At 42.7% G+C, this 27,551-nt stretch overlaps 1 protein-coding gene and 1 long non-coding RNA gene across 4 annotated transcripts in view; both read right to left on the reverse strand.

Annotated features, from left to right (window-relative positions):
* Positions 1-4,305, reverse strand: part of LOC139755318 (uncharacterized) — a 129,182-nt gene extending 124,877 nt beyond the window's left edge. The window contains exon 1 of the long non-coding RNA XR_011714076.1: positions 4,206-4,305. This is a non-coding gene — a long non-coding RNA (uncharacterized lncRNA). The remainder of the gene's footprint in view (positions 1-4,205) is intronic.
* Positions 4,306-4,906: 601 nt separating this feature from the next.
* The window catches only part of LOC139755319 (arrestin homolog), a 143,955-nt gene continuing 121,310 nt past the window's right edge, over positions 4,907-27,551 (reverse strand). For 2 of the 3 annotated variants that reach the window (XM_071673451.1, XM_071673450.1), the window contains exons 7-10: positions 23,941-24,213; positions 21,430-21,546; positions 14,926-15,190; positions 9,510-9,698 (exon numbers count right to left, since the gene is read on the reverse strand). In XM_071673451.1, coding sequence (XP_071529552.1) covers positions 9,652-9,698; positions 14,926-15,190; positions 21,430-21,546; positions 23,941-24,213 — 702 coding nt within the window. In that variant the 3' untranslated portion in view covers positions 9,510-9,651. Of the gene's footprint in view, positions 9,699-14,925; positions 15,191-21,429; positions 21,547-23,940; positions 24,214-27,551 lie in introns of all 3 variants that reach the window. The other variant, XM_071673452.1, reaches the window with a different exon arrangement.

Here is a 27,551-nt window from a genome sequence, read left to right on the forward strand (position 1 = left end):
TCCAACATGATTGAATGAAACTTAAAGAATGTTTTAAGAACGTTCTAAAAAAGGAATAACCTTTCACATAAGTCTAATATTATCACAAACTTTTCTTCCCTATAGCTTTGCACTTCGTATTACCGAAACACCAAAATCCTTAATCTATTAACCTGTATGTTAATAAATTACGCGGCATCGATCCTGGGACGCCATCGTTCACTACGCTACGGAGAGTATCGCTCACAAGTGCAACGGACGGAAATAATACAATGGGAAAATCTGTGCACGAGTGGCGGGGATCAGCGTAACGATTAATGACTACATAAAGTACATTCGACGTATGTTGTTGATAGGATAACCATGTGCTATTTGGTTCCCTATAACCCAGGTGTGATCCCATATCCCATCTGGGATCCAAATTATTTTTGTGATCCCATATCTCACTTAGGATCCCTGTTATTTTGAACCCTATGTCCCATTTGGGTTTCTATATCCCATTTATGATCCCACATCCCATTTGGGTTTCCATATCTAATGTGGGATGCCATATCCCATTTCACTAATGTAGGTGTCACCATCCCCAAACATCACCCACTTCCTACCACCACCAGCCAGGACATGACTCCACACTCTCCATCAAAGTGGTTCACCTTCCATCAGCGCGTCTGCAAATATTTCTCGCATCTCTCGCAGATTTTCTTTTATATACTTCACAAAGACAGAAAAAGATCTTACAAAAATACACACAAGGAGGAAATATGAATGTCTTCCCCAACCTTCTCAGTCTTTGCGATGGAAAAACAATTATATAATTTTATATGTAAACCCCTTCAAGGACAACCCTTCCCTAAGCCTGAGGAGGAAGCTACCTGAAGATGGATTCCTACACTATCTTATCCTGCTGGATTAAGCCTCCAGCTACAGCCCTGATCCTTTGCTTCCCACACATCCATCTGCATCAGCAGGATTGCATTCCTGGGCCAAATGTGTGTCCGGGGTATAGAAGATATTATGGTCAGAGATATCATTCCATGTGTATTTTCTGTACAAAAAAGAAATGGCGTCAATATGAGATAGAAATATAAATAATAACTCTACATATGAATAAATGAGGCAGGGAATAAATGAAAGCCACATCAAAACATTTTTCATGGCATTACAGTAGATGTAACAACGCGGATCCTATTTCCAAAATGGCTACCACAGTTTACAATCAACATTCTCATATTACACACTGGCCACAGCTTCCAGAAACCACTCATACCTACGAGCTTTGCTCCTATAAGCTAATGGAAATTCCAAGTACATCAATAATCTAACAGTAAACCATCCCTTCCTCTCTCTCTCTAAACTTCAGGATTACGTCCACGAAATCTTAAACTGTTTTGTAAAACAGTCAGTTTCACGAATAAGACACAAGACAGAATTTGTGTCAAAATACTTGACATTCCGAGGAGGTAACGTTGACCGCGCGGTCGGATTTTTTTAAAACCTTCCTGGGGTAAGATCTTCAGACTAAAGTTTCTAAAACCGACTGTAGTATATACAAGGATCATGAATCTGTCAACTTCACATACACATGGCGGCCACTGATATCATATCATGTGGATCACCATCGCAGCTGTATTATATAAGAGAGATAATACTTGTAAAGATGATAATAATTAAAACGGTTATCCTTTCCCAATCAGTACAATGTTAAATCTATTAAGTTTGCGAATACGACATGAATTTCATATTATGGATTCCTTGTATTTAGATGAAGGGCATAACGCAATGGAGACTACATAACGTATTGAAGCAATAGCATGTGCTTTATGGAGCCAGAAATGTCAAAGAAACAAATTGCGGAATAAAGATTGGGCACAGAAGTGCAATGCGGCAGAAAAATTTCGTATTAGGGACGAAAGATTATTACTTGCTACTAACTAGAATACGTTCATCTGGACTTGTGAACGTTATGAATGAGGGCTGGAAGTACAGAGAGAAAGTAATGAATGTGCGAGATACGTAGGGATCGCGACAAGGCAACAGAGAGCGGAGAATCTGCCCAAGACTGGACACGGGAGAACAAAAAAGGGAAAGAAAAATAAACTGAAAATCACTAGTATCATACGTCACAATAGCAAAAAAAGTGAATAGGAATGAAGAAAAACATGAAAAAAATAGTGAAGAGACAAGATTATGATCTGAAAACATTAATTAACAGCAAAGTTACAGCACAATAAGGAAGAAATACAGAGGGTGAAGGGAGTTATGTTAGTGTATGTCTGGTGGCAGGTGTGTGGGGCGAGCGGCCAGTGCGGGTTTATTGTTGTAATATAAGCCAGGCTACACACCACCTGAACCCTTTATTGTGCAGGGCAAGAAAAGGATCTCCCTCGGTCAGTGTTTATAGAGAGTCCTTATTCACTCAACTCCCGCCATCTAACAAACATGTTCGGACTAATGTTAATCTTTTTTACATATTCGTACAGCGCTTTGTCTTAAGTTAGGAACATTACATATATATATCAAAGCATAAAACCACATTTGTAATCATTTACTTACCTTGAGTCTCTTTCTCTGTGGATCCTTATCTTTCTATTTCAATCTACATTTCAAATTTTCAATGGTTCTTAGAGAGAAAAACAAAAGCTAAATAACAAAGCAGGTTGAATTCTGGTCTCATTCTTTTCGAACTAGCAATTCTAACCTACCTAAAAAAGAAAAATAAAAAAAAATTCTCTAGGAACGAAATTCATTATCGAACTTGAATCTATAAGAATAATTGCTGCAACAACTTTTTCAGAAATTTACAAGTTGTAATAATCTATTATTACCCTTCACAGTATGTTTCGTGGCAAAAAAAAAATGCTTATGTTTGTGTACCACAAAAAAAAAATGATGTAAGAAAATTACTAAAAAAATGTTAAAGATTACACTACTCACTACTACTGACGCCTGCATTACTAACTATTTTTCACAAATACTTGTTAAAAATTTTCCTTAATTCTAAGCATCCATTACGAAACTTACCTGTAATAGTATGAGAATTGAATAGCTTTCCTAATGTAAAAATCGCGTAATTTCAGTATGAACAACACCCTGACATATGCAAGCAAGACAAAACTGAACTGGGTAGGGTATATTGCTTTGTCTTCTTAAAAAATGATTAACATTAATTTCTGGAAGAAGGATTGGTCAGTTATTCCAGAGAATAAGTTTATCATTCAATTCCTTCAAACTTCTCATCATTACAGTGCCAAAGGTCAATAGTTTGCTTAAATCATTAAGTACGGGAATCCTGACAATAGCATTGGATAAGTAAATTACTTGACTGATAAAACTGTGGTTATGTTTCAGTTTACGGGCACCATGGAAATAACATATGGACTTAGATTGGATATGTCAATGTACTTTGTGCAAATCATTACAAGTGATTTTAACCTAAGGAGCCTGATTTAAGGTTATTTTGTTTCCAATATAAAACAGAAAGAAAGGCTTTGATCATCAGGTGAAATGTGAGGTAAAAGTGCGTTCATTAGTAGTAAGTAGATCATTAGCATTAACCTGTGAAAACCTCTTCTAACTTCACATAACATCCGATATTGTGGAAAACAATATATCATATTTTTGCCAAAATATATTAGACAGTCATAACTGTTCATGGTTGAAGTCAACAACGAAATGTAAACACAGAACAAACGTCTTAAATAACATCAAATATTCGAATATTTCAGTTTGCACAGACCAGGTTTCCATTGTTTCTGTTGATTTCTAGAAGTGTTCCCTAACTCTTACCCCAAATAAAACTCGAGCATCATAGCCCTCCCCACTACACATGAAACATTCCTGGAACTCAGGCCGTCCATCTCCATTACCCTGGAGGAATCACTTTTATCAAATATGACTTCATTGATAAGAGTCTCAATCAATAACATCCATTAAGTTATTCCTGTGGTCCCCCTAAACTAGAACTTTAATATCCTCAGCTTCTTCCAGGCAGCACTGCGGTGTAACTACGTAACTTTAACTCTAGTGTTCAATACACGTTTACTACACCCTACAGAGGAATCACTTTGGGTTCCCTGAATCCCTCGAGCACAACAGCTCGACCTAAAAACGCGATCGGCCTTGGTGCTGACTTAAGAGCCAGGATATCACATCCAAAGGTTGTACTATCATGCCATTGAGTTTTAAAGAATTAAAGACCAGTACTGGACACCTTTTAAAGAGCTTACCTTCACGGCGTTTGCGTTCTACAGCCGCCATTCGTCTCGACACCGAACGAAAAACACCCCCACTTTCACCAAAGGCCGACGGACCACTGAGTGATCCGCCACTTGCCCCGCTCTGCCGGGTCAACTCAAGTACTTTGCAGGACATAAATTACTAGTTTGAAAGTGTAGTACTCATTGTTTACTATTAACAAAACTGTTTTGCTAATAATCTATTTTCTTGAATAAAAAAAAATCATATAAACATGATTAATTTCATTTGTACTGTCTAGAATCGTCCAGACTACGATACATCATCATTTACGCATTGCTCAACAATCGTCAGTAAGTTTAATAGTTTTTACCTCAGCAAAACTATGCATGATCAAGTGATGACGGTGGAACAACCTACATTGTACTTCATGTGTTGCTATGGCGTATGAGGAAGATGCATTGCCGTAATTCTTACATTGATGTAAATAGACACACGTGCATTAGATTGCAGGTAACCACCGACCATAATGGAGGAAGTACGACCCCTGGGTATCGGGTCAGCAAAGGTGGTGGTGTAGAACTCTCTCTTCACTTGTAACCGGTAATCACACACACACACACACACACACATCTATCTATCTATATATAATAGCATTGCCTGGGCATTCAACACAATACTGAATTTGGGATGTAAATAAAATTGTTCGTTTGGACTGTTTTATTGGTATACGTAACCAAATGTAGAATCTCCATTTCACAAATTATATATATATATTTATATATTTTGTTTTACATGACTCTGATGCACTTTATAACAGCAATAAAATCTACAGAATACAAATTACAATAAATTCATTATTTCAAAAAAACCTCTGACCCTCCCCTATTTGTTTTAATTTTTTTGTTTTAATATATCTAATATTATCTTCAACATTTCACCTGCATGTATTTGGGCAAACTTCACATTATAAAAGTACTCATCATTGACTGAACTAACATAACATAAAGCATATAAAAAAAAAATTAAGGACTTTATTTCAAAAAATGCTACCTTTTAAAAGCAGTGGGGACAGAGAGAGAGAGAGAAAGAGATCTTGCAGCTTATTGGTCAGAATGCAAGCAGCGGGTGGGACATTGTGACGTAAAAAGCTCACTGCCCATTCAACGCTAACTCTAGCTCTCTAATTGGTCTGCTCTCCGATTGGTTGGAGATATTGAAGACACATACTAGCTGGAACGAGACGGCTTAATTGTCTTGTATATGCAACAGCTTTTGTAACATTAGAATTTATATATGGATCTATATAGTCATCTCAAAAGCTGTTATTCTTATACATTAAGTACACTAACATATGGAGTTTTTCATTTCCAATAGGCACTTTTATATAAAGCTGAAAAAATCATATATGTCGTCTCGTCTTCACCCCGATCTATTGTTGACGTCAGACAAACGTCTCTATCGGCTTGATTGCTTCAACGGCGGGAAACGGGCATCATAGCGAAGCCATTGGTGTTGAGAAGCAGAGTGGTTCAGGGGTCACTGCTGCGGTGTGTTATGCTCCTACAGAATCTCTAACAAAATAGGTTTCAATAAATGCATCAATAATCGCGTCCATGATTTACTGGAGATTTCCATTCCATGACGAACTAATGGAAGAAAAGAAAGAGGATCTGTTGAAGAACAGGATTTATCTTATAAAAGATTGCAAAGATGATCGACCGAGGAAAATCCACACGATCAGCGTGACCGATTTCATTTCCAAACTTCATATTTCGAATATTCTGTCTTTTATACTTAGTGAAGGAGAATCTAAGGAATATTTCTTCAACCACTGAGAAAGTAGTTGAACGAATGACTAGCCTATCTCTTATATTCAAACTGTGTCCATAAATTAACTTAATGGAATGTCATCATGTTCACGAAGAGCGTATCACACACGGGATAAGGCAAGATTTCCGTAGTGTATGCACTAATATAACACCGTATTAATCATTCCTTTTCTGTCTACTTTTCCTTTTCTTTTCCTAATCGCCATATAATCAAAGAGCGTCTGTATTTTCTGGTGTATTTGATTTACACTTTATTTGATTATCGAGAAGCGAGGTATATGGCTGCTTCACGCAGTGCTAAGCTTTCTCTATTGTTATTGTCTACACGGAAGTGACGTTGGCTATATTTTTCTTACTAAGAATAAGATTTTATGTTGATCACCATTAATGGAACTTTTCAAAATGAAAAATATTCTGAAGTCAGATTAACGATCAAAAGAGAGCAAGACCTAAACATTAACATCCCTGTCGACAAACAAAAAATTTACAATCTACCAAATGTGGATTATGAAATGAGCTACCAACTTATCCTTCAACTCTTAATTCACAAATAAATTTAAAGATGGTAGTGGATACAACACAAGAATATATTTTAAGTTTAGATGTCCCAAAGTCCTGTATGCAGACTGTTCCAACATTACGTCTAAAATTGACAATGAAACATAATATTGTTATAATAAACAGCTGCCTTGTATACAAGAAATGATTCATCACTTTATTCCGGCAGTTGCGGTCCGGCATTGTAACAATTTGTTTTCATCAAGAAGCTAAAAATCCTTTTTCTTACATATGTTCTGTTTGATTATACCAAGGGAAACAAGTGATATTAGAACACCGAGTTGTAAGCTGGTAATATGACTGACGCTTGTTAGTGTAAGTCGATGAAAATAACACCCGAATTAATCGTCTTTGTAACTTTTCCCGAAAGCGGTCCCAAAAAATTTATCCTCGGTTATATTTATGGAAGAAAAGTGCCTAACTTGCGGCTATATTTCTATCACACCCGCACTTCGTAGAGAGAATTAGAATGGGATTTTGTTGCTTATTTCAGTCCTGGTTCTTAGAGAATTGTGGTGTATAACTTTGCCATACTCACATACGACAGCGAGTCTTCCATATGACAAGACCGACCTTGAAGCACAAACGCCTGATCCTACAAGCCATCAGTGAGAGCTTCATTAACACTTCATTAAACTGCAGTGAAAAAGCTACTGTACTGTAACAAGAATATTCCCTCAATAACAAGGCAAGCATTAATGAAAAGATGCAACATTTTCATGACGAGTGGAGTCGAGCCATTCTACCTCTAGGCAAGCAACCATTGAGCTAGGGAAAGGCGGGATCTAGTCTCGAGAAAGCTAAACGGGAGTTCAACCTCTGGGTTGTTCTCACACTTCCATGATGATAATAAGGCCAACATGTGGTAAGAGATCAAATAATTTCCACAATTTGTCGAGTATATAAAGTACGTCCCATTTTTCTTTTATATTTTTTTTTCTATTTATCATAGTTTACATCCACTAAACTTTCCATTTTTTTTTAAGTTTAACAAGGACGAAAATCATAATTAGTGGTGACTTATTACCATACACCCTTTCCCCTGTTTTAGTAGATCATTGTGGTTGGTCAACCTACGGTTACTTCAGGAAGCGTCGTCTCTCGGACCCTCAGCTGAGCTTCACGCTGTTTTAAAGCCTTAAACTTTAATTCAAAGGGAAGAAAGATGAATAAAGACCTGACGAGCAGGTGTGGAGAGCTCGAAACACACTCTCTCGGTGTGTGGATCTCGAGATGACCATCAGGAGTTTACAGAGCCGCCAGGATGGTAATGATGTTGAATATGTCGGAGTTTTGAGGGAGATAATACCCAGTATGTTGGAGCTATGGTGGTGAGGATGGGGGCTGAATATGTAGAAGCTATGATGAAAAGGATGAGAAGCTTGCAGATATGAGGAGGAGGATGAGGAGTATGTGGGAGCGATGATGAAGGTGACGAGGAGGTTTGAAGATGAAGGAGGTACGTGAGGGAGATGAGGTTGAGCATGCCGGAGATATGACGATGAGTTGAATACGTAGAAGCTCTGGCGATGGGGTTGATCCTAGTGGCAGAATGTCATGAAGGGGCCAAGAGCGCATGCCATGACAAAGAGCCCCTGATTCATTCGGGTGACAGAGTTTGACAGTTTATGTCACGTCTGCACGAATAATTAAAATATCCTCTCAAATATCTAGCAAAGATTCCAAGACTCGTATATATATATATATATATATATATATATATATATATATATATATATATATATATATATATATATATATATATATATATACGTAGCTGTTTATTATTCAATGAAATCTTCATATGGAGAACAATATACATAAAGTTATACACGTAAGGCAATGACGATGAATCATTCTTCACTAAAGGTATATGTACCTGATCCACTGACCAGGACGGTACGACCTGGTGAGAGGATACGTCACCACCATGGTTGGCAAGCCACACCGTCGAGGTACTGGTGATGGCTGAAGATGGTGTGTGGTTACCTCCTGAAGCTGCCATGGTGACTGGATGAAGGTTGTTTACTTCTTGGAAAGATGAGTGTTTCAGGAAGTGCACGACAATGTTGTTTTCAGCTTCAGGTAATCTTGCATCCACCAGAGTTCTGTGACGCTGATACACCAGCCAGCACTTCCACCACGCTCGTGTGTTGAGTGAGACACACACACACACACACACACACACACACACACACACACACACACACGTCTCCTCCCGTGATCACCCACACAGGCGGAAAGAGAGGCATGTCCCACGACTCACAAGGTGACCACCATCCAGGAAATGCAACTGTGGTCCAAAGTGGGCCACTGAACCCAAGGTAAATAACCCACTGACATACACAGTTCTGTATAGACTCCATCATTCCTGTTCTTAAGTTGAATTCCTCTACACCTGTAGTCACGGGGCTGGTCCATACTCAAATATGAAGTCAAATGAAGTAAGACGATGACAATTTGCTTTCTTTATGATGTCGAACATATGGATGCCATGACGTCAACTGTTGCACTGATATATATAATTTTCATAATGATGTTCCTCATGTTCTATGCATTCGTTTTTTTTAAAAAGACAGATACACAAACAAATAAATATGTATACTTTATATATATATATATATATATATATATATATATATATATATATATATATATATATATATATATATATATATATATATATATTCAATCGATCTTTAGGGAAGTTCCCGATGACAGTAATAATAAAATATTGATGATCTTAATGTATCACTTTTTCTTGAACACCACAAATACACAACACGATCACAACACGACCACCCTCCCTCCCTCGGCTCACTGGGCGACGCCCCTGACGCACGTGAGTGGTGATGGGTCGACGCTGGTCAGGTCACGGGCCAAGCGGGCGACCCGCGTGACTCAGCAAGCCGAGTCCACCAGGCGACTCGGGTCCCGCGACTGGATCTGAAGGCTTGTCCTGAAGCGCTCCGTGTCGACGCAGCTCCGGCCCGCCACCGAGCACCGGCCGGAGTCCTCGCTGGTGGACCTAGAGGGAGGTGACCTGCGCGTCTTGGCTGCGCCGCGCCTTGGGTCAGTCGAGGTCAGGTCAAACATGGACTGGGAGGTAGTAATCGGGGCCCCATCGGTTGTTGCCTGTGAGATACACAAAGGCAATAACTCGTCAGGTTCCTGTGTTCATGAAAACGGAAAAAAAAACATTTACAAAAATCTAAAAGAAAATAAAAAAAAATAAAAGATGAAAAACTTGTGTAACATGTAGAAAGTAACATACTGCCTTCAGGAACAGTTTAATGCAACCCCGTACTCAGGAGCACCACAGACGCAGTTTCTTAAACTGCTAAAATGGATATATTGTCATTTTCCAACGATCTATTACTACTGTACATAAAATAATTAAATGTAACACAAAATAATTGTCATTTACCAACTATCTATTACTATTGTACATAAAATAATTAAATGTAACACAAAATAATTGTCATTTACCAACTATCTATTACTATTGTACATAAAATAATTAAATGTAACAAAAATAATCAAATGTGATTCAAAATAATTTCAGCTTGACAGTACGACGTGGTCATCCTTGATTTCTTTGGCACGACGGTACGACCCTTGGATGTCGCCTGCTAGGGTCAGGTCAAGAGGTCAGGACACCAATGCCAAAGCATCACATGGCCTTACTCATGGGTCGTAACGTCGTGCCCAAGGGTCGTACCGTCGTGTTCAAGGGTCATACCGTCGTGCTCAAGGGCCGTACCGTCGTGCCCAAGGGTCATACCGTCGTGCCCAAGGGTCGTACCGTCGTGCCCAAGGGTCATACCGTCGTGCCCACGGATCTTACCGTCGTGTTCAAGGGTCATACCGTCGTGTTCAAGGGTCGTACCGTCGTGCTCAAGGATCGTACCGTCACGCTCAAGGATCTAAGCGACGCGACGCCCCGCTCAAAGGGAACAACGAGCTGACGAAATGAGAGACCCCGGGAGAGGAGGAGCTCGACCCAGCGGTAGCTGTCCACGAGGGAGGGAGGATACCAACAGACCACATGGGTCTGCGCAGGGTCTCTGGATACTGTGGGACCACTGGTCTCTGATACGTCACGGGTTCTGTGGCTTCGAGACGTGCGGGAGGCAGACATATTGCCCACAACGCGCGCGAGGGAAAGAAAAAAAAGAGATATTCGATTCCATCGGATCTCCATATTGGAATTCAAAAACTAACCGAGAGTCCAATAGCGTCTTTCCTTTTCTATTTATGTCTTTTACGTGAATATCAAATATTCCACAGCGTTTATACTACATGGAATATTTCTGGAACATCTGATAGGGCTCTTCAAAGCAACAAGAGATGAAGAACGGGGGAATGGCAATTATTCTTTTCCTTTTTCGAAAAATCCACAATATCGTGAAATTCTCCTCCTGGGTTGGCTCCGTAACCAATCCAATTTCACATCAAATTACGCCACAACAAATCCAATTTCTCATCCTATTCGCGTTACCCTGACTTTTTCTACTACTTTACTGATGATTCTAATACACGACGCAATATCCCCAGAGCCGGCCCAGGGGCCTCTCCCCAGCTGGGAGGTAACCCGGTGTCTCGTTTAGTTATTTGGTGAGAGAGAGAGAGAGAGAGAGAGAGAGAGAGAGAGAGAGAGAGAGAGAGAGAGAGAGAGAGAGAGAGAGAGAGTGAGACGGGACTGAGGAGGAAGATGCTGGTGGAGACGTGACCCACCACAACTTTACCTCATGACTCGACCAGCTGAATGTCTGGGTTCCATCTCGCGACGGCCATGAAGTCCGTGAAGGAGGAGTCATTCTCATGAGAGCACCATGACTTCACCTTGAAGGCGAGAGTCTTCATCCCATCAAGATGATGACTTCACCTCGTCACCACAATGACCTTAAACCAACGGCTCACCTTCTGTACATGATGACGGTGTTTGGAACCACGATGGCGCAACTACCTGGGTACAGTGATTCGACCCCTTGATTACAGGGACGATCGATCCCCCTTGAGCACAGTGACTCGACCCCTTGAGTACAGCGAGTAGGGTCGACGACCCCATGAATAACGGTGGGTCACACTCTCGACCTTGTATCATTCAGTCTGGAGGGTTTCACATTCCCTTCCCAGAGTTTTCCAACCTCTGTCAGTTTGAAGAGACGACATTTTTGAATTGCTGGCCGGGACGTTTCTTTCTGGGTCATGTCAAACACACCAGGTCGGGGGAAGGATATGGCGCCTCTCTCTCTCTCTCTCTCTCTCTCTCTCTCTCTCTCTCTCTCTCTCTCTCTCTCTCTCTCTCTCTCTCTCTCTCTCTCTCTAAGGCCAAGGGAGACAGCCAGCCAACTGTTACATTCCCCCCTCCTCGTCCCCACATAAAGGCTAACACATAAAAAAAAAACTAACGAGCTAGACAAAAAAAATAAATACCATGTACACAGAGATACATAGCCAACCAGCCAATGAAACACGCGAAACAAAAGAGAGTCATGCAGACGACAAACACAGACGCGTTTAAGTACACACAGATACACACACACACACACTCATACATACACATGAACACATACACTCATCTACCTTCAGGGGTTGACAAACAAGGAAAGGCAACCAATAACAACAGAAGTGACAAACACAAACACACACACATTGCTAACCAGACAAACAAAAACAAACACTCAGAGAGGCAGACAGAAACACCGTTAGATTGACACAGTCAGAAACACTAACATATAAACACACAAGAATAATAACCATCATAAATATTTCTTTAATATGACCATCAGAATTTCCTCCTTCTTCTCAGCCTGAATACATACTGACATCTAGATTATAGCTGATGCGGTGTGGTTAAGCTATAGCTGTGGTGTGGTCAGACTACAGCTGTGGTGTGGTCAGACTATAGCTGTGGTGTGGCCAGCTTATATGTGTGGTGTGGTCAGACTATAGCTGCGGTAGCCAGACTATAGCTGTGGTGTGGCCAGACTATAGCTGTGGTGTGGCCAGAATATAGCTGTGGTGTGGCCAGAATATAGCTGTGGTATGTTCAGGAAGTACAAGGCCGAAAAACCTTGACCAGCCAACTCTACACTGCATCAGTGATGCTATGTATTCATATACATTTTCCCCACGCTGGCTGCCATCAGTGATGTTATGTATTCATATACATTTTCCCCACGCTGGCTGCCATGGCTTTAGGTCAACAATTCACCTGAGGTTATCTGTAATTATCTATGTTAACATCATGCATTTCTCCGTTCTGCTCTACCCTCTCTCTGAACACATGGAGTCATGATTTATCATTTACAGTAAATGTGGCTGTTTGCATTGATAATGAGACATATCAAGCAACACTGGCTTCACGAAAGATCTTAACACATGAATAATGAAATTCGTAAATTATATTAAAAGGTGGCTAATGATTATTCATCGGTATATCAAGAGGCGTAATTACCTTTCTGCACGGTACACTGCGTATGTAATTATCCTCTATGTGATGCCTGGGGAGTGAGTGCTACTACACCCAGTGGGGACTCCAACCTCTTGAACTTTATTATAAAACTTCTGAAACTTCAAGTGTGTGGCTGACATCCACGATCACATGATTCAGTTTAGCCTGTTCACCAGCCACCGCTCCTCCTCCTCCTCCTCCACCAGCATCCTCACACACACATACACCCGCACGTCGTCTGCTGGACGCCCTAACGAGCAAGGGGTAAAATAAGCAAGACGCTTGAAACAAGATAAGGCAATACGAAAGGGAACAGGGTAGAGAGAGATGGGGGAGCGTGGGGCGTCCCAGATCCCGTGTTGATCCCACCCAGTGGGAGTCCCACTGACATCAGTACGTGGGTGGAGGTGGGCGCCTGATCTCAGGGTTACACTATCCCGCTGTGTTACTTTGCCTCAGGGTTACGTAGCCTTACAGACCAAGCCCTGAGTCTCGGGCCTTCCTCAAGGATAACATTATCCAAAAGAGTCCCTAAAATTACCAAATAAATCCAGCTGCAGTTCAGCCTATATGTACTTTTACATCACGTCATGTTCAGATAATCACCAACATATAAACCGTAATATCTGCTCTGTAAAACTTCCTGTGCTATGAAGATAAACTTCCACTCGTGTCCTTATCCCAAATGTAGAAGTCTCCAGCCCCAAAATGATCTTAAACTGTTTCGTGATTAACTAGTTACTATTATGATCTCAATTATGTCATTTCTCAACATTTTCCTCCAGCTGAATGGCTGCTTGAATTCAATAAAATTTTCTTTATTTATTGATTCATTTATTTATCTATTTACAGTGCTAGGGTAGGGCTGTTTACCTGACCGGGAAATCAAGTTGTAGAAGTGGCTTTCCTTCCCAGTGTATGGTTTATATTCTGATGACAGTATCTCTATCACTATCTATACTACCAACATGTGACATCCCTTTATATATGTATATATATATATATATATATATATATATATATATATATATATATATATATATATATATATATATATATATATATATATATATATCAACTTGTCACTTACATGATTTATGTGAAAAATAATAACTTTTAGATATTAGGGAAAATAGTTTAGTTTGTACTACTAACACGAAGCACATGCGACTGGTCAACCATCATATACAAATATATTAATATAGAACCAGCAACTATGGCCGCCATGACAAACAAAGCCTATTGGTTAGTTCTCCTACATGACCACAGGCAAAGTCACACACACATATCTTGCATATTTACAAAGGAATGAGACGGCAGGCTCACAGCCACTGGGGAAGCAGGAACAACACTGAGGCAAACGGTAGATACAAAAATGGTAAGCAAAGATGGAAAACAAAAGAAGAAAAATAAAGAAAAAAAAAATACGTGTATCAAATTTACTGGAGGATGGCAAGAGGTCAAGACTAGGCTTTTCGGGTCAACTTAAGGTCATATCTTAATGTAGTTCATGACAGACGTAATCACCATCGAAACTTTTCTCTGATTGGGTGTAGGATCAAAGCTATGCCATCCTCCACACATCTCTCTAAGGTGCTGGCTATATCATCCAAGTGAACACCCGCAGCATCTCTTTCAGAAGAAAAGAAGGTGTGTGCAGAGGCATAGAGAGAGAGAGAGAGTGTGTGTGTGTGTGTGTGTGTGTGTGTGTGTGTGTGTGTGTGTGTGTGTGTGTGAGTGAGTGAGTGAGAGGTGTAAAGAGAGAGAGAGAGAGAGAGAGAGAGAGAGAGAGAGAGAGAGAGAGAGAGAGAGAGAGAGAGAGAGAGAGAGAGCGTGTGAGGCGGGATGCAAGCAGCGAGACAAGCTGTGTGACTTAGCGTGAGGTTTGTGGGGGAGACCGACCAAGGCAAAGTCTGCAGAGTCGGAGGCAGCGGGACACCACGGCTGGACCCCGCCCTCCCAGCTTGTCCAATGCCCTCCCACCACCACCACCACCACCACCCTCATCCGCCTCCTCCTGGTGGGGGCGCTCCGACTCCTCCAGGGGTGCCCCCACGTCCTGGGAGCCCGCGGCGAGTTGGGGGGGCTCCGCGTCCTGGGAGCCCGTTGGCTGGGGGCTCGCGGGCTCGAGGGGTACCGAGGGTTCACCACTGGCCTCTGGAAGCGACTGTGTTCGGACAACAGAATTATTAACATCGTTATGAACGAATCGTACACCTCCACACGTCTGGTCGCTGCCGGCCTTCGTGAGGGAGACTGTATAAAAAAAACAAACCATCAAAATCACCTTAGGCATTAGAATAACTACTCCACTCACTCCCTCCCTGTAGCTAGGGTGACCTATAACATAATATCTCTATGGGAAACAAAATGAACTTCACAGAAATTAAGCTTGCAAAGTCGATCGTATGAATGTTTTCTTTCTCACACTCGAAAAAATTAATTCATTACAATTATGATAATTCTCTTAGTCAAAACATATGCTTGTACTAATATTACTATAAACAAATACTCATTCAAAAAGTTAAATATATCTGATAGAAATAAGGATCTAGAGCATAAATTATGGCCACTGTTAATTTACCTTTAAGTCATTATCTCTGCTCCCAAAGTTTCTGTAAGTTCTGAATATAACTCGACAATAATGAAAAGTGTATCAGTCCTCCTATTTATCTCCTAGTCTTCTGTCATGTTTGTGCTTCTTGTGTATATCGTTCATTAACCAATTGAAAAACACATATCAAAAATAAAGAACATATAGCTATAATGTGATTACCATTTGGCAATGTATGAGTGTATCAAACATCGTTGAATCTATCACTATATATACTGTCTGCGTATACATACAGGTATGTACGGTCTGCGTATACATACAGGTATACATAAAGTCATGTGTCTGTATATACATCCACCACCCAATGATCTCCCACATTCAAAGATAAGACCATGAACTGTCCACGCTTGGGCCTGTCTCAATGTTCCCCCATCTGTCTAGCTACACACACACACACACACACACACACACACACAACAACAACAACAACAACAACAAGAAACAGTCATGTCTATCTATGTGCACGGGAGAGAAGTGCAGACAGAATCCGTCCAAACCACCCGCTAACGACTGAACTACCCTAATTCAGAACTGTGCATCAAGAACAAGTCAACTTTTAGGCAAAGTTTGTATCAAAATTGTAGGTAATTAATGCTAGAGGCGTCCCTCGCTAATAACACCAGGGAATTTACCCTCGCCCTTCCCGTAATTAATTCCTGTAACATCCAATCAACTGCCAGCGTACATCGACGCCGCCCACCCTCCCTCATATTTTGGCCTTAGTAATCACACTAAGATTTTTCCCCGAATATAACTTTGTGCCAAAAAAAAAAAAAAAAAAAAAATATGTGAAGAAGAAAATAATGATACACGCTCCAGAAATACATTGTTTTCCTCCAAAGTCAACAATTTATTCATAACACATCATTCTGAAATCAATGTGGCTCTTGTATCATGGCTGAACGCGCAACGCTGATTCCGGGTTTAAATTTCAACGAGTCGCGAATTTTTAAGTCTCTTGAATATATAATACAGCTGTTTCTACAGTAAACTATCCATGACTATATCCTGTGAAGTGAAGCAGTGATATATATATATATATATATATATATATATATATATATATATATATATATATATATATATATATATATATATATATATGTATATATATATATATATATATATATATATATATATATATATATATATATATATTGAAGCTTATATATATTGAAGCTTATTGATACAGTGGTGAAATTGATGAGAACTGCTATTGACGTTTGTGTGAATAAATTGTACATTTCCTTTTCCATAGCCAGAGGTTGAACCATTATGTGACATTCATTTTTTTCATTCATTTCAAGCTAAAAGTTTGTTTTCTGAATTGCTTCTTACATTTTTCATATGTATATATATGTGTGTGTGTGTGTGTATGTGCGTATGTGTGTGTATGTGTGTGTGTGTGTATATGTATATATATATGTATATTATCCCTGGGGATAGGGGTGAAAGAATACTTCCCACGTATTCCTCGCGTGTCGTAGAAAGCGACTACAGGGGACGGGAGCGGGGGGCCGGAAATCCTCCCCTCCTTGTATTAACTTTCTAAAATGGGAAACAGAAGAAGGAGTCACGCGGGGAGTGATCATCCTCCTCGAAGGCTCAGAGTGGGGTGCCTAAATGTGTGTGGATGTAACCAAGATGTGAAAAAAGGAGAGATAGGTAGTATGTTTGAGGAAAGGAACCTGGATGTTTTGGCTCTGAGTGAAACGAAGCTCAAGGGTAAAGGGGAAGAGTGGTTTGGAAATGTCTGGGGAGTGAAGTCAGGGGTTAGTGAGAGGACAAGAGCAAGGGAAGGAGTAGCAATACTCCTTAAACAGGAGTTGTGGGAGTATGTGATAGAATGTAAGAAAGTAAATTCTCGATTAATATGGGTAAAATTGAAAGTTGATGGAGAGAGGTGGGTGATTATTGGTGCATATGCACCTGGGCATGAGAAGAAAGATCATGAGAGGCAAGTGTTTTGGGAGCAGCTGAATGAGTGTGTTAGCGGTTTTGATGCACGAGACCGGGTTATAGTGATGGGTGATTTGAATGCAAAGGTGAGTAATGTGGCAGTTGAGGGAATAATTGGTATGCATGGGGTGTTCAGTGTTGTAAATGGAAATGGTGAAGAGCTTGTAGATTTATGTGCTGAAAAAGGACTGATGATTGGGAATACCTGGTTTAAAAAGCGAGATATACATAAGTATACTTATGTAAGTAGGAGAGATGGCCAGAGAGCGTTATTGGATTACGTGTTAATTGACAGGCGTGCGAAAGAGAGACTTTTGGATGTTAATGTGCTGAGAGGTGCAACTGGAGGGATGTCTGATCATTATCTTGTGGAGGCTAAGGTGAAGATTAGTATGGGTTTTCAGAAAAGAGGAGTGAATGTTGGGGTGAAGAAGGTGGTGAGAGTAAGTGAGCTTGGGAAGGAGACCTGTGTGGGGAAGTACCAGGAGAGACTGTGTACAAAATGGAAAAAGGTGAGAACAATGGAAGTAAGGGGAGTGGGGGAGGAATGGGATGTATTTAGGGAATCAGTGATGGATTGCGCAAAAGATGCTTGTGGCATGAGAAGAGTGGGAGGTGGGCTGTTTAGAAAGGGTAGTGAGTGGTGGGATGAAGAAGTAAGAGTATTAGTGAAAGAGAAGAGAGAGGCATTTGGACGATTTTTGCAGGGAAAAAATGCAATTGAGTGGGAGAAGTATAAAAGAAAGAGACAGGAGGTCAAGAGAAAGGTGCAAGAGGTGAAAAAAAGGGCAAATGAGAGTTGGGGTGAGAGACTATCAGTAAATTTTAGGGAGAATAAAAAGATGTTCTGGAAGGAGATAAATAGGGTGCGTAAGACAAGGGAGCAAATGGGAACTTCAGTGAAGGGCGTAAATGGGGAGGTGATAACAAGTAGTGGTGATGTGAGAAGGAGATGGAATGAGTATTTTGAAGGTTTGTTGAATGTGTCTGATGACAGAGTGGCAGATATAGGGTGTTTTGGTCGAGGTGGTGTGCAAAGTGAGAGGGTTAGGGAAAATGATTTGGTAAACAGAGAAGAGGTAGTAAAAGCTTTGCGGAAGATGAAAGCCGGCAAGGCAGCAGGTTTGGATGGTATTGCAGTGGAATTTATTAAAAAAGGGGGTGACTGTATTGTTGACTGGTTGGTAAGGTTATTTAATGTATGTATGACTCATGGTGAGGTGCCGGAGGATTGGCGGAATGCGTGCATAGTGCCATTGTACAAAGGCAAAGGGGATAAGAGTGAGTGCTCAAATTACAGAGGTATAAGTTTGTTGAGTATTCCTGGTAATTTATATGGGAGGGTATTGATTGAGAGGGTGAAGGCATGTACAGAGCATCAGATTGGGGAAGAGCAGTGTGGTTTCAGAAGTGGTAGAGGATGTGTGGATCAGGTGTTTGCTTTGAAGAATGTATGTGAGAAATACTTAGAAAAGCAAAAGGATTTGTATGTAGCATTTATGGATCTGGAGAAGGCATATGATAGAGTTGATAGAGATGCTCTGTGGAAGGTATTATGAATATATGGTGTGGGAGGCAAGTTGTTAGAAGCAGTGAAAAGTTTTTATCGAGGATGTAAGGCATGTGTACGTGTAGGAAGAGAGGAAAGTGATTGGTTCTCAGTGAATGTAGGTTTGCGGCAGGGGTGTGTGATGTCTCCATGGTTGTTTAATTTGTTTATGGATGGGGTTGTTAGGGAGGTAAATGCAAGAGTCCTGGAAAGAGGGGCAAGTATGAAGTCTGTTGGGGATGAGAGAGCTTGGGAAGTGAGTCAGTTGTTGTTCGCTGATGATACAGCGCTGGTGGCTGATTCATGTGAGAAACTGCAGAAGCTGGTGACTGAGTTTGGTAAAGTGTGTGGAAGAAGAAAGTTAAGAGTAAATGTGAATAAGAGCAAGGTTATTAGGTACAGTAGGGTTGAGGGTCAAGTTAATTGGGAGGTGAGTTTGAATGGAGAAAAACTGGAGGAAGTGAAGTGTTTTAGATATCTGGGAGTGGATCTGTCAGCGGATGGAACCATGGAAGCGGAAGTGGATCATAGGGTGGGGGAGGGGGCGAAAATTTTGGGAGCCTTGAAAAATGTGTGGAAGTCGAGAACATTATCTCGGAAAGCAAAAATGGGTATGTTTGAAGGAATAGTGGTTCCAACAATGTTGTATGGTTGCGAGGCGTGGGCTATGGATAGAGTTGTGCGCAGGAGGATGGATGTGCTGGAAATGAGATGTTTGAGGACAATGTGTGGTGTGAGGTGGTTTGATCGAGTAAGTAACGTAAGGGGAAGAGAGATGTGTGGAAATAAAAAGAGCGTGGTTGAGAGAGCAGAAGAGGGTGTTTTGAAATGGTTTGGGCACATGGAGAGAATGAGTGAGGAAAGATTGACCAAGAGGATATATGTGTCGGAGGTGGAGGGAACGAGGAGAAGAGGGAGACCAAATTGGAGGTGGAAAGATGGAGTGAAAAAGATTTTGTGTGATCGGGGCCTGAACATGCAGGAGGGTGTAAGGAGGGCAAGGAATAGAGTGAATTGGAGCGATGTGGTATACAGGGGTTGACGTGCTGTCAGTGGAGTGAATCAAGGCATGTGAGGCGTCTGGGGTGGACCATGGAAAGCTGTGTAGGTATGTATATTTGCGTGTGTGGACATGTGTATGTACATGTGTGGGGGGGGGGGGTTGGGCCATTTCTTTCGTCTGTTTCCTTGCGCTACCTCGCAAACGCGGGAGACAGCGACAAAGTATAAAAAAAAAAAAAAAAAAAAAAATATATATATATATATATATATATATATATATATATATATATATATATATATATATATATATATATATATATGAATGATACTTCTAATGGCGTTCCATTAAAGGACAAAAGTGAGTAAAATCACCTCAGATATTGGCCAAACAAGCAGCCATCCACACGTAATGGTCCAGTATTATTATTATTCCCAAACAAATGACATTTTCCCAGATGGCATGGCAGGGTTGCCAACCACCACCGCACGCTCTCACCAAACTCCCGCCCTGGTTCGTTGGCAACGCTGACGACAGGCGAAGCCCGGTAAATAACATTGGCCCAGTGACGTCATGGGGAGGGTGACGTCACAGTAACTGTGGCGTCAAAACGAGAGTTGACGTCATCACCCAGTGCCACCCCCCCCTCTCCAACATACGTTAATCTTTTTTGTTGGACTTGTGTTTGTTTGTGTGTACTTGTGTGTGTGTGTGTGTGTGTGTGTGTGTGTGTGTGTGTGCTCTCTCCTTAGTAGACCCCCGTAATCACGTTTTCCTTCGTCAGAATTCAATATCGGGTCATAAATTGACACCCGTCCTGGCGGTGGCCTGCATGTAGCCGTCTGGCACAGTCAGTACACAAGTGGCGTTAAGCCAGGCTATCTACACCCCCTCACCAGTGGTGTGAGCTGACCACACAACACACTGGCGCTACCACTCCACACTCCATCACTAGCCTACCCTGGGTGGGAGCGGGGGGCGCACTCTCTCTTCATCATGATCTATCAGGAGAGAGAGAGAGAGAGAGAGAGAGAGAGAGAGAGAGAGAGAGAGAGAGAGAGAGAGAGAGAGAGAGAGAGAGAGAGAGAGGCAGGGGGACTGACTAACTATACAGTATAAGTCAGGAGGAGGAGGAGGAGGAAGAGGAGGAGGAGGAGGAAGAGGAGGAGGAGGAGGAGGAGGAGGAGGAGGAGGAGGAGGAGGAGGAGGAGGATGCAGGATGCAGGAGGCGAGCAGGTGTGGTGGGTGTTGAGGGAGGGAGGAAGGGAGGGAGGTGTGCCTCACCTGGCCAGGTTGGCTGCTGGTGCTGGTGGCTGCGTCCTCCACGATCTGTCGTCTCATGAGCTTGAAGGGCACCTTGACGCTCACCTCACCTCCGATGGCGCTCGTGAAGAGCTTCACCTACACCAGCAGCACCACCAGCAGCAGGCAGCAGCACCACCAGCAGGCAGCACCACCACCACCACCAGCAGGCAGCAGCAGCAGCAAAAAATAAAAGAAAAAAATTTAGCTTCTTCTTTCGCGTGGTCTGATGGTGGAGAAAACAGGTGATCAGGTTCGAGAAAATGGGTTTTAATGGTCACCTGTTGAAGAAAACAGGATTTGAGGGACACCAGCAGGAGAAAAGGGGTTTTAATTGTCACCTGCTTGAAATTTCCTTTTTTTTCTTCCAGGTCCACCTGCCAAAAAAATGGATTATTTAAAGTCTCTGGAAGAAAAAAAAAGACAAAAAAAAATCAATGGTTAAATGCAGAAGAAAACGTGCTCTCAGGTTACCTGCGGAAGAAAACGGCTTTGAAGGTCATCTGCACGATACGTTTATTTTTTAACACATGCATTTACCCTCAACCACAATAATTACATCTTCACCTGAACCCCCAACATCAAGGGTATTCTTTCTCTGTGATGTCCTGGGGGCCAGACCTGGCTCTAACTGGGAGGAAAAAAAAGAAAAAAGGTAAACAAGGACAGAAGTAAAGAAGTAAAATGGAAATCATACAACCTAAACAGCTTTAATAAGACGAAGTGGAAAAACCTGGTCATCTAGATAGGGTCAGGTGCCGTGTGTGAGGACATACACGAGTAGGTACAGAGTCCCAGAGGTTAGCGGTGTAGGGAGAGGGTGAGGTAGCAGGCGATGGGAAAGACATGAAGGGGGGACCTCTAGAACTTAGCGGTGTACGAAAAAAGCAAATATCACAACGGCCGTTCTGATACCAGTAATCAGGTCAATACGTACGAAATTCTAGACAAGGAGAAGATGAACCCACAGGAAATTGTGGTCAACATCATAAGGAAAGAATGAGAGAGAAATATGGGTATGATGCGAAACAGGACAGACTAATGGAAGATATTCAAAGCTGCTGGAGAAAAAAAAGAAATAAGAAGTGGGACGACAGCTGTGTGGGATTAAAGACACAACGCAATAATCAATGACAGATTGCAAGGTTAATAATAGAACGCTTAGTAGTAAGGACAGAACGCACGGTTTCTGACCACAATTCAGGGAAGAAGAGAACGCATGGAAGAAGAAGAACACGGAGGAAATTCCAGGTTAGAACTCAGGCAAATATGAAGAAAAAGAAAATAAGGAAAATACGGATGGGAGGAGATCTCAGACCATTAGAGGGCGTTTATTCGACGAGAAGTAGAGCAATTCCTATATCTTCAGTTGCTCCGCTTCCCATGTTCTGTACCCACCAGAGACCAAAACAAACAGATTATCCCAGCCATAACAATAGTTCAAGACAGGGAAAAATCCCTTCTGCGCTGCCTTTGAGCATCGGTAGAGGAGGACCTGATCCTTCTACTACGAGATCATAGAGGCTTTGGTAACTCTCTGTGGATTCCAGTTATTCCTTTACGGTGCTCAGCTTCTTTTCTTTTTTTTTTTTTGCCCTCCGTGTTTACCTTTACCAAAGTCTGTGAGTGAAGCTGAGGTTCATGCTAATTTTACCTACCTTTGTCCCTCAGAATGAATTTAGATATGTATTATCGGGTATATAATGGAGGGATGGTGATTATGGAATGATTTCAGGAGTTTCTGAAACTGAAGTGTGACTCAGACTGAAGGAATCACTCGAGGCTTGTTCTTCGTGAAGCATCGGCATTCGAGATATGAAGCTTCGGCACCCGAGACGTGAAGCATCGGAGCGAAAAGGGAATCTTCAGAGTGAAATGATGTTTAACAAACGTTTCCCAGCTGAACTCCCCCCCCCACCCCCCCCACCCCTCTCTCTCTCTCTCTCTCTCTCTCTCTCTCTCTCTCTCTCTCTCTCTCTCTCTCCAAATAACAGCTCACTCAAGCACTGTCATTTTCATACAAAAAAGACGCACTTTCTCCGGTTCCCTGACGCACAGGTAACAATGTTCAGTGTAATCAGTGTGCCCAACTTTCTATACTATGTAATCAGTAATCCCTTCTCTGTGTCGGATAAATCCCACCTTTTTTTATTTGTCTTGGAATTACCGTCTTTTTTTCTTACTCGCAATTACGTTGTCTTAACAACAGTAATGAATCTCTTGTTTCCTGACGACAACAGATGCAAGTGAACATTTTCAAATCTGTGAGAAAATACTTTATACAAGTGTGGCAAGATCTTGATTACAAAGATTAACAAACCCCTTGGTTATGAAGGCCTGGCCTTTGACCTTATCTGCATCGGTTATCCACAACATTGCAGTCAACACACACACACACACACACACACACACACACACACACACACACCACTCTTCCCGGCAGTCAACACACACACACACACACACACACACACACACACACACACACCTCACCTTGACGTAGTAGCTGACGTAGATGGCGAAGACGTTCCTCTCCTGGGCCTCGAGCCTGGTGACGGAGGAGGCCAGGGCGCTCTCCCTGTCGTAGAACTCCTCCAGGGCGATCCAGTTCTTGATGGTGCCCCTGGCCGGGTTCAGCTGGAACTGTCGGGTGAGGGTGGCCCCGGGGCTGATGGGGCATCCGTCCGTCGAGTCGACCGTCGCCACGATGTTCTTGAACTTCCCGTTGCTGAACATGGCCACGTCCACGAACTGCACCACCAGCACCTGCCACCAGGAGGAGGAGGAGGAGAAGGGTCAGTCTGTACACCAGGGAGGACGTGGGCATCACCACAGTGGGGGAACTGCGACACTACCTTCATGAACACCTACGTTATCCTGTACACACACACACACACACACACACATACACACACACACACACACACACAGACACACACACAACTAATATTCATGTCGTGTGATATTGGAGTAAATGTGATGTGAAATAGTAATATTCATGTAATATTCATATTCATCATGTCTTGAGGCTACTAAAAAAAAAAAATGTTAATTTAGTCAACGCAGAATTGCGGAAAAAAAGGACAAGAAATTAAAAGAGAATATTTAATAAAACCTAATGAGAATGTGATGAAAAAGAACCAAGGGAACAAAGAGCACATAACAAATACGATGGAAATCAGGAGTAGAGAGAACAATGTAACAAAATGTGATGGGAGGGGGACGACCGGAAGGAGGGGGTGGGGGTGGGGGGATCACATTACATCCCCCCCCCCCGGGTCTTGCCTCCTGGGTGGTGGTTGTCGCTGGATATTAGATCCCTACCCAGCCATCCTCTCTCTCTCTCTCTCTCTCTCTCTCTCTCTCTCTCTCTCTCTCTCTCTCTCTCTCTCTCTCTCTGAGCGGCGTCTGCGTACTGAACCAGCCGTTCACATGTTTCCGAGGGCCTCTCCCTTGGCCCAGGCAGCTGCTGTCTTTTCTCTCAGCCTCAACACGTAAGGCGTAAGGCACACGACTCGTTCTTGGTAAGTACGTATTCTCGTGAGGTTAAGTCCTGCCTACTGCCAAACTATCGTCGTAGGTACGTGGACTGGCAGGTAGGTAGGTAGGTAGGTAGGTAAGTAGGTAGGTAGGCAGGTAGGCTGGTAGGTAGGTAGGTAGATAGGTAGGCTAGTAGGTAGGTAGTTAGGTAGGTAGGTAGGCTGGTAGGTAGGTAGGTAGGTAGGCTGGTAGGCAGGTAGGTAGGTTGGTAGGTAGGTAGGTAGGTAGGAAGGTAGGCTGGTAGGTAGGTAGGTAGGTAGGTAGGTAGGTAGGCAGGCTAGTAGGTAGGTAGGTAGGCAGGTTAGTAGGTAGGCTGGTAGGTGCTATCACCACCTGAATAATGACTCAAGTTCTCCAGAAAGACAACCTACAGCAGAACACACACACACACACACACACACACACACACACACACACACACTTCCCTCCCAGCGACCGCCTCCCCCGCCCACACACACACTCAGTGCAATCCCTTCTCTCCCGTTCTGCTCTCCATCACATCACCCTCTCACAGTCTTTCTCTCCGCATCTGTCCTTTCCCCGTACATCCACTATCTCAGAAGCACATCCCTCACATCGTCCTCTCTGTCTTCCAAGACTCTATTCCCATCACCTATCCACTCGCCATCCCTCCCTATTATTCCTTTAGGAACAGAGAACTGGACTACTTCCCCTCTTCTAACTACCCTGGTCTGTCGCGTCTCATGACCACACTGCTATGTATAAAGGCAGGTTGACCCAACCCTGCCAACAAGTCCTGTGTTTCAACCCCGGCACGACGCGCGGGAGCCGCCCCTGCCAACACGAGTGCCCAGCCCCTACACATGCCACCCTTCCTTCTTCCGTCGTCACTAGCACTGCCCCAACACATGACCTGGACACACTCCACACTGTGACTCCCTCCGCTGAAAACCCCAGCCGATTCCCTCGTCTGATGTCAGGCTGGCTTTATATTACGTCTTCCTTTGACAAGAAAAAAAAAAAAACCCAGCCTGATCCATACACACACCAGACCTCGGCCACGCGTCTCATCTGACCCCCACTCTCGTTACCAGCAGTTACCTGGTTACTCACATCTCCGACCATCACCCTACCCGCTATCGACCTGTGATGTTTACATAAATATTTGCCCACCACACACTCACCTTCTCCTCAATCTCTTTCTCGAACACGTATCTCTACCCACACAGCCTCATTAACACAACTCACACATAGCCTCATGTCTCCCATCTTCACTGCTGATCACATCTCACTCTCGTGACCTGACGGGAACCTCCCCATGCTGACCCGGGGTCATGGTGTCGGTCACTGTTCCATTACCAAACTTCTAATTCCACTGTAATAATCGACCCTTCCACCCCCCCCTCCACCCTACCCCACCCCGCCCCAAACCACCCATTTTTTTTTTTCATCCCATCCCCCACACACGGACCATAATTGATGCTGCTGTAAATTAGGTCGGCCACACACACCCTCCCAACACCCATCACCACCAAACACGACCCCTGACCACACACACACACACACACACACACACACACACAAGCGGTGTCGTGAATATTAAAGGTGTCATTATGTACCACAATCCTCTGACTATGATGGCGCGGCCAGCGGGGACGCGCGACCCTTAATTATACGTCGGCCGGGTGTCCCTGACCTGACCACTTTAGTTAGGTCAAAGGGCAGGTCGTGGTGGGGGGGGGGGGGGGGGGCATCCCTCCAAACCCCTCTAGGGTCGTGCTCCTGGGGTCAACCTGACGTAACTATGCGACATAAACTGCATCGGGATGATTCCACACACACACACACACACACACACACACACACACACACACACACACACACACACACATACACACACACACACACACACACACATTAGAAGTGAGTCACAGGGAAGGGCTAGGTGTGTTAAATTTGTCCACCATAAGGGAGAGAAGAGTGAGGGGTGACCTGATCATGAGCTTTAAGTTATTATATCACTGTGATCACACACACGGAGAACAGTTCCGCGACAGAACAAACCTCACACAGGACAGAACAATGAACACACGGGACAGAACATGAAACACACGGGACAGAACATGAAACACACGGGACAGAACATGAAATACACGGGACAGAACATGAAACACACAGGACAGAACATGAAACACACGGGACAGAACATGAAATACACGGGACAGAACATGAAACACACAGGACAGAACAATGAACACACGGGACAGAACATGAAACACACGGGACAGAACATGAAACACACAGGACAGAACATGAAACACACGGGACAGAACATGAAATACACAGGACAGAACATGAAACACACAGGACAGAACATGAAACACACAGGACAGAACATGAAACACACAGGACAGAACATGAAACACACAGGACAGAACATGAAACACACAGGACAGAACATGAAACACACAGGACAGAACATGAAACACACACGACAGAACATAAAATCAAACCTGAAAGTTGTTGTCATGAAGGATGTAAGAAGCACACTTACTGTCTATGAATGGTGGACGAATGGAGCAAGGTGAATGACGATACAGCAA

Source organism: Panulirus ornatus, chromosome 19 (assembly GCF_036320965.1).
Source record: "Panulirus ornatus isolate Po-2019 chromosome 19, ASM3632096v1, whole genome shotgun sequence".
Taxonomy (NCBI): domain Eukaryota; kingdom Metazoa; phylum Arthropoda; class Malacostraca; order Decapoda; family Palinuridae; genus Panulirus; species Panulirus ornatus.